The 8,908-nt window shown below is 28.0% G+C and overlaps 1 protein-coding gene across 1 annotated transcript in view; it reads left to right on the top strand.

Annotated features, from left to right (window-relative positions):
- The window catches only part of LOC107448053 (tuberous sclerosis 1 protein hamartin), a 37,991-nt gene that overhangs the window by 5,245 nt on the left and 23,838 nt on the right, over window positions 1–8,908 (top strand). The window contains exons 2-7 of the mRNA XM_043040296.2: window positions 1,554–1,695; window positions 3,609–3,712; window positions 5,372–5,524; window positions 5,675–5,819; window positions 6,584–6,750; window positions 7,970–8,043. Coding sequence (XP_042896230.1) covers window positions 1,554–1,695; window positions 3,609–3,712; window positions 5,372–5,524; window positions 5,675–5,819; window positions 6,584–6,750; window positions 7,970–8,043 — 785 coding nt within the window. The remainder of the gene's footprint in view (window positions 1–1,553; window positions 1,696–3,608; window positions 3,713–5,371; window positions 5,525–5,674; window positions 5,820–6,583; window positions 6,751–7,969; window positions 8,044–8,908) is intronic.

Genomic DNA, 8,908 nt, shown 5'->3' with positions numbered 1-8,908 from the left:
TTAATCTAACAAAATAAGTATCTTTTAAAATGCTTTCTGTATTTTCCATTTCAAAGATGGGTTTCAAAATGTGCATATTTCTGCAAAGATCCCCCTCCTTCTCTTAATAATAAATATTTTGAGTTACTTTCTTTTTCTTTGATATAAAAATAGTGTAAGCTTTTGTTTAATTGTTTCACATCTACTGTAAACATTATAATTGATTATAGGAAACTATATCAAATGTTGCCCCCTACAGATGGGGTAATTATTGATCACTGGGATAATTCCTGATCATTTTCATTTCTTCTTATAAATAGTATAAAAAATAACTAATAAATAGTTAATTGTCTTTTCTTAAATAACAGTTCATATTTATTAAGTGGAACAACTATAAAATCCATTTTAACTATAATGACAAAATTTGATTTTAACTGTATATAAGACAAATGTGTTCTGATATACACCATTTCTAGCTTGTCTTACCTTTCTTCTATCTTAATTTTATGTGTGTTCATTGTTAGAATAATTTTTAAGTTGATAAATTAACCTAATATAAATATGGTGAGAAATTATAAGCCTGAAAAGGATACTAAGCTTCTAGAACGCAAAAATAGCAAATTTCTTTTAATGATTGAAAATGAAAATTTCAGTGTGAGAGCTGCTGCCACAGCTGAAGTGTTAATAAACATTTACTTTTAAATAAAAAATTTTAATAGCTGCTTGAAAATATCTTTTTGATTTATTTGTTTGATCTTAATGTCTTATTTGTTAATTACCATTGTATAATTATTTTTAAACAGCCCATTTACTATAAAAACTGGTGATCTGTAATTACCCCAGAAATGATCAGAAATTACCCCAGAAATGATCAAGAGAAGGGGTAATTCCTGATCACTAAAAATTTAAAATCTTTTAAATTCTATTTAGACTTTCAAACAAAAGAAGGTAGCATAGAACTCATCTCATATAACCTCAAATTTCCAGTAAATATTAAAATTCTATCTTGAATAGTTTTTTCACAAAATAGATGTTTGCATTTTTTGATCAGGAATTACCCCAGGTCACCCTATATTTTATCATATTAAACATTCTTTAGTTAATTGATGATCAATCAATCTCTAAGAAAATGTTGTATGATATTAATGTTAATTATTTGTTATTTTTTATTGAATTATGCATATTTCGACTTGTTTATCTTAAAAACCTATTGTTCCTAAAAATCTATTTTCAAAATTCCATCAATTCTAAATATGGGACATTTTACTGTATTTATCTTTACATATCTTCTCCACATAGTAAACCTATGTTATGCTTCTTCTACGTTATAAGAAAAGGACATTCTTCAAATTTGGCTCTACGGTATTAGAGGATTAACACATTTTTATTGCCATGAGAATTTTTAAGCATCCTTTTAAAATTTAATATCATTGTATTGGTCTTTTATACAAAATATTCATTCTATTCAAATAAATTGCTAGAATAGAATGTTTTCAAACGTTTAAAATTTCTCTCTCTTTAAAATATAATTTATTTTCCTTTTTTTAATTAAAAAAATTCTTGTTTATTTACAGATGCCTCAGTGGAAAGAGAAGAATGAAAAAGCAGGATATAATAATCCTGAAAGTTTTTCAGAGCTATTAATTCTCCTGGAATCTAATGATTCAGATACTGTTAATTCATTGAAGGAAGTGATTCGGAATACTCTCTACAGCAGTAAGACTATTTATATTATTTGGTAGCAGTATGACTATTTAGTTTTCTTTATATTCTTTTATTTAGTAAGCCTTTATCTTATTTCTTCTCTTAAAAAATTTTGATTTTATGTTTCATGAGAAGCAATCTTCCCTTTTAATAAATACTGTAATAATTCATATTTAGTTAATTATAATAATTTTTAAGCATAGATTATATATCAAATATATTTATTTATACTTAAGAAATAAACAGCCCTTATCCTGATATTACTTAAGTATGTGTAGGCCAGGATAGCGTGGTCTGTAGGGCGTTGGGCCCATGTCCGAGAGTTCATGGGTTCGAACCCCGCCGACCGAAGACTCTCCATGTAGTAAAGTGACTGATGCACATTAAATCTGTCGAGTCGCAAAAGTCCTCCATGTTCCCATAACAAATCAATACCTGAGGGGGTACTGGATTGGAGATCGATTGTTCTCTGATTCAGGTCAAAATTACGATCTGTGGCTGTATGAATGGGTCCGACGTATGGTGTGGCAGAAGTCGAATTCTTGGCCATAAATGACGCCACTACAAAACAAGAAATGCACATTCTGCCTTAAATTTGCTCGGTTTCACCAAGCAGGCTTGCCCATATGGCAAGTGGCATTAGAAACAACAACTTAAGTATGTGATTGCTTGAATCAAATTGTAGTTCAGTAAAATCTGTGTCTATTGACTACCACTTCACGTGCATCGTGGTTTACCTTAGTGATTACCTTCGAAAAGTCGTCCACAAATTGAAAGGGTGACTCATTGTCAGATCATGCTTTTTTCCTATTTCTTATGTTTGGTGAGTCAGTCTTATTGATGCATGTTATTTAAATTTTAACATGATTTTCCAATACATATAAAAGAATGAGGTTAAGCTTACCCCTGACCTTCTAGTTTTTATCATAGGACATTAAACTAATTTAGTTTTTGCAGTTGGTTTCAACATGAATGTCAAAATATCTGAGTCATTTCACCTTAAGGAGATATTCCCAGAAATTCTTTTATGCAGATATGATCATATCAGTATGCCGTGAAATTTTTATTTAATTGTGTTAATGACTGAAGTTAATTTTAAAATCTTTACTTAAATATTGGATTTAACATTTGCATATTTTTCTGTTACCCAAAGCTCTGTTAATCTGTAAATGAGTTTTTGATAATTTAAAATAATTTTTATCTTAGAAATATAGTTTATACACTATAAAATAATTTTTTTTAAATGTTATTTAAAGCATTTTTGATATTAAAACAATCTTATTCCTGCATTCTAAAGATGGGGGAGCTAATAATTTTCAAATGGAGACTTACCTGATTTAATCTAAATTTCTGTTATTACTTTGGAAATTTTTTTCTGAAAGCAAACTTAAAAGTTGGTACATGAATTGTCAAGCTATTATTCTATTGATATTTTGAAAGGTTTATAAAAATAAAACTTTCAGCAGGATTCTTTTTCTCAATTTTATTTATCATTATTTATTTATTTATCGTAGGATCATAATAAATAAATTTAATGTAAACAATAAATAATAAAATATTCACAATAAGTCATAAGAAATAAAGTAAATTCTTATTTTCAACTAATTCTTTCTAATAATCTTATATATTTATATTTTCTACTTAATTAATTAGATATTTATTTTTGTAGCATAACATTGATTTGTAAGCAATAACAATATGTTCAGCAATAAAATTAATTATTACATTTGAAAATATAACCATTTAATAAAAATTTTCTGAAAATTTTAAAAATTATTAAGCATTGGAAAGATACGAATTAAATTTTTAAAAAAATATTTAAGATAGTGTTTAACTTTTTTTTAAAAAATGGTTTATTATTTGAGATTTCAATATTATTTAAACATTTCAAGTTATAATAACTCATTGGATATTGTAATTTTTAGATAAGGATTCTAAACTTCTGAACAGTTTGATTGAATTCTATGTTGCTACTCAATCTGAAAGTGCATTCGATGTTCTTCTACATGTGAGAGAACCTCATGATAAGGTATTTATTTTCTTATGCATTTATAATTTTCTTTTCATTTGAACTATGAGTAAGCCCAATAAAACTTTTTACATATGTTATGTAACCTGAAATATCTTAGTTATGATTATGAATTTGAAGACGATTATTTCTTGTAATGTGACATTTTATTGAATATATTAAATTTTTTGAGAGGCATTACTATAATTAAAGAATGAAATAACATGCAGTCAAGTAGGAAATTTAAGAATCATTTGTGAATTTTTAATTATGCAATTTATTCTTTATCTTGTAATTTTAAATTGAAGCAAACTGTATATGATATAGTATCTGTAGGTTAAAGTTAAAATAGTAGTTTCTTGTTGAAAGAATTTATGTATATATCTATACATACAGTAAAACCTCGATTAAGCGGCCATTCTTGGGACCGAAAAATTGTCCGTTTATGAGAGTTGTCCGTTTACGGGATGGGTACCCTAATGACGAAGTTTAACACCATAAATTGTTTTTTGAATATTTTCGAAGATGTAGAAATAATTGAATAATCTACAATAACTATTTGCAAGCATATTTATTTTAACTTTAAAAAAGAAATTCTATACGGAAAAAGCATATGAAAAACTTTGATAATGATACATAATTCTAGATGTAGCTACAGAAAAATGAATATAATTTTCCTATTAGCACAGATATTCAAGTTAGTCATATGATACCAAATAGGAGCTTTTAGTCCTGAGTTGGTTTCAATTATTAGGTTTACATCCCCTAACACCTACCCATCACTTTATAGGATATGTGATGAATACCTTCTTGAAAGTAAACCTCCCACGATGCTCAGAAAAGAAACAATGCATACATGTAAAGCATGAGGACCTATGGAGTTGATTATAGACAATTGATATCTATCAAGTGTCTGAATAAATGTTTCATTTATATAAACAACTCAAAGATTATATTTCTGTTCTCTCTTTTTACCACAGCTTTGTTAAATAGAGTCTTCAAATTGATAAGAAAATGACAGAAACTTTCAGTGCGGAAGAAGCATTTAAGACATCGTTTGAAATTGTGGGGTCTCATATCCTGCGTCGTCCTGATGCCGCTGCCCGAATTATTTCACAGGAACAGTATCATTTTCTCTCCTTTCTTAACAAAGATAGGGCAAGGTGACAGGAGAGAAATTAATTCTTTATTAATGAAATTTCTTAAAAATATTTTTAGTTATGGAGAAGGCAAAAAATTTACACCTTTTGAAAATGGTGAAAATTTTTATATTTTTTTCTTAAAATTTAAAGCAGAAATAGTTTTTTTTTTTTTTTTTAAATTTAGAAAAAGTGTCCGGTATGAAGAGATAAAAAAAAAATGTTTCAGGGCAAAAATTACTGTCCGGTTACGCCAGTGTCCACTTTGCGGAGAATATACATAATGGTTTATTTATAGAAAATTCACAGGAAATTAAAAATGTGTCCATATTGAGAGGCGTCCGTTTTGCAGGAGTGTCCATAACAGGAGGTTTCACTGTATATATAAATTTTTGGAAGAGTTATTGCTTTTCCTCAGGGTCAGGTATATATTTGGGTAAAAACTTTTCCTCCATGATTCTGGTATGTTTCTTGTGTATTATTTGTATTATCTACTTTTTCAAGTGAATTTCTGTTGCATTTTTTTTCTCTCCATTTATAGCACATCTTTGAAAAAATCAATGATATGATAAAGAATGAAGCCACAAGATATAGTGCTTTACAACTTCTTGGAAGGATTGTTTTCAAACAGCCTACTTGGTTACACAAAATCTCCAGTCAGCGTTTAATGCAGACCTTGTTGAACATGTTAAAAGTATAGATTTTATTTCTCACCTATTGTAATGTAGTACAAAATTTTTGAATGTAGTGTTTTTAATTTTTTGTTTAACTATTACTTTAATGGGTTAATTACTTATTGTTATGTATAATTATTTTTTAAATGTTTTTCTTAATTTTAATCTAGACTGACTCTAATTCTCCGAACTTGCTAAGTGGTCTTTTTATCGTCATTTGTATCCTACCGTTGATACCCCACCAATTTGGACCAATGCTACCCGATACTTTTGATGTATTTTCAAGACTAGCAGCATGGAATATTAAGAAACCAAGTAAGCCTATTCTTTATTTTTAGCATCATTCTCTTTCGAGTATCTACGTAGATAAGGAGGCGTGATTCAAATTGGAGACAGGAACTTTTCCAAGTTTCTGAAACTTGTGTTCAAAAAATAAAACAGTTAGTTTTTTAATTTTTTTAAAAAAGTTTTTGATTAAAAATATTTTGCTAAGATATTCAAGGGTTGCCCAAATGAAAAGTAGACTCTCAGAATAACGTTAAATACAGTGATAACATTATCACCATTTAGAGTTATGAAGGAAAGCCGTTAGATCAAGATACACATTGTATATCGCCCATTGTAAAGCAGAAGACGTAGTTATAAAATCAAATCTGTGTGAATTTGAATAAAATTTAATAACAGTATTAACTAAATCCATGTTTTCCTCTTTCACTATAATTGTTGATCAAATGAAAACAACATTACTGTTTAGTTTATACTGTACCATTTTTGAAATCTTATTTAGAGGAATTTCTTCTCTAATGCAGAGTTAATCAATGTTCATGATTATTAAATGTAGTTGTATAATAATGTTTTATAAGTTATTTAAAAATAAAATTTTTTGTGGCGATTAAATTTCTGCTTTTAAACATTGTGAAATAATGAAAATTAAACATACACTTTTTACTTTCTAAGTAGTACTTTTTATAAATTGGCTTGTTACATAAAACTTCATTGTTCTGTGCTTTAGGGATGGTTTTTATCTTAATTTATTGCTTCGTCTTAAAGTCTATAACATTTGTAATAAATTTTTCTAGGCACCTTATCAGAAATATTGAATATGCATCTTCAAACGGGGGTTTATTCTCTTTTTCATCGCTTATATGGAATGTACCCATGTAACTTCCTTGCTTATCTTCGCTCATTCTATGGAGGAAAAGACTGCACTAAGGATAATTTTGAAGTTTTTATCCAAGTTATTAAGGTAATTTATTTATTTTGAATTCTTTGTAATAGTTTTTGAATTATCTTGTTCCTTCTGTATAAGTCTTTTTTTTTTTTTAATACTAATTTAAATTGGTTGCTGTGATTAATAAGCAATCATTGTTGTTATAATTCTACAGATAATTTTCTAAATTGTTTTGGAATATCACCCTTGTATTTTAATTTGTTAAATCACTTATTCATTTTAACTAGTGTTTTTAGTAATATTTTGTCTATTAAAAGATTAGCATTAAAATATGTAAAAGGAAAATATTCTACATATTGATTCAGAGTATCACAACACAGAATTTAGGTATTTAAAATAAAACTCTTATTTTATTAATAAATCTCTACTCTTATTTTGATATAAAAGTGAGCCAAAAGACAAAAACTAATTTCGTTTTCACTTCAGGCAAATTTTGAATGTGAATTATGGGAGTTAGGGTACTTTGAAATTTATTTGATATTTCAACACATGACGCAAAGATGGCATGAATATACTACTATCATGCATTTACCTCAAAATTTGAGCTTGGTTGGCTTTTATTTTGAGTGCCTCGATTTTTTAGGAATCTAAAGTGAACAAGAAATTTCAGAACAAAAACTCAAACTTACAGAAAAATGTTCATCAAAATTTCACATAGACAAAGTAGCATAAAAAAGATTCAATAAGTAACTAATAGTATAGTAATTAAAACTCTTTTTTTTTGTAGCATTTTGTACATACAGAATTTTGTTTTAAAGCCAGGCCTCTGGTAAACCTCATATTGGATGATCAGGCATTTATTTTATATAATAGTTACATTCTATATAAGAATCCTGTCACCTTTTTTCAATTTTCTGCGAAATTTACTACATTTCTCTAATTTTAGTTCGCCGTAAGCTTCCTAATTTAGTTCAGATCCAATTCTGACTGAATATATATTTTCAATGAATATAATAAGTACAACTGTTAACTTCTTTTACTAAGCACTTATTCTGTACTGGTATGGATTGTATTAATTTATTTATTTTTTTTTTTTTGAAAGCTGGAATAATATTTTATTATGTTTAAAAAGCAAATTTTATAACTTTTTCTTTAGTGTAAGTTCAAATCTGTTTGAAACTAAAGTGAATACGCCTTTTTAACAGATTTGTTAATGATTTTCTGATTGATTACCTGTTATATATTTTTTAATTTTTAGGATATTTCATGAATTATTTGTTTTATTTTTCTATAGCCTATGCTTGAACGAGTAAGACTGCATCCTTTGCTTGTAACTGCATCAAAAGAAACTGAACTTAGTGTTAGCAGGTGAATAATTCTACTAATATATTGAAATATATAATTTTAAAAATATACCTTTTAGGCTTTCTTCTTGTCAATTCATTTCATATTTTTTAATTAAGTGGAAAGATATTCACCCACTGATTTATTTTCATGACAATATGTGTTTACTTATAATAGATTGTTATTTCCAATGTTTATATGGTTCTCATATTTGACTTAAAAGAAGCCACATTTATATCTCGACCAATATAAGTAAGATTATCTAAAATATATTAATATCTTTGCTCAATAGAATACCTTTGTTCAATAAGATACATTTGTTCAATCAGATAAGATATCTTTGTTCAATAAGATAAGATACCTTTGTTCAATGAAAAACCTTTGTTCCATAAAATATGAAATAAAAAAATTTTTATGAGATAAATTTTAAATTACCTTTTAATAGTTGCAACGCAACTAACAGTAAATAGCATGTACAGAANGTCGTTTACAAACTTAACATGCTGGTCTGTCATATCATGATGAACAAGATTTACATAGGAACTTGTGTCCGAAAATTAAAACTGAGACCGCTAGAGGGCGATAAGGGCAGGTTTGGATGAGGAGAAAAAAAATGATATCGATAGCGGTGTTAATATGATTTTTATTATAAAACATCATGACATCACAGCAAATGCTTAAAGTTCCTTCCATTCGCCACAATGCACGTTTCACAGCGTCGGCGCATGGATTCACGAACCCGTTCAAATTGGCCAGGGGTGTCACGGACACGTGCTGCCGCTTCCGCGATCCTGGCGATAAGATCCATGTCCGATGTTACAGGTGTCTTGTACACTATGGACTTCATGTGTATTCACAGGTAGAAATCCAAGGGAGTCAGGTCGGGGGA

The sequence above is a fragment of the Parasteatoda tepidariorum genome, chromosome 10, assembly GCF_043381705.1.
Source record: "Parasteatoda tepidariorum isolate YZ-2023 chromosome 10, CAS_Ptep_4.0, whole genome shotgun sequence".
NCBI classification, from domain to species: Eukaryota; Metazoa; Arthropoda; class Arachnida; order Araneae; family Theridiidae; genus Parasteatoda; species Parasteatoda tepidariorum.
This window is presented reverse-complemented; position numbering and strand designations above follow the sequence as displayed.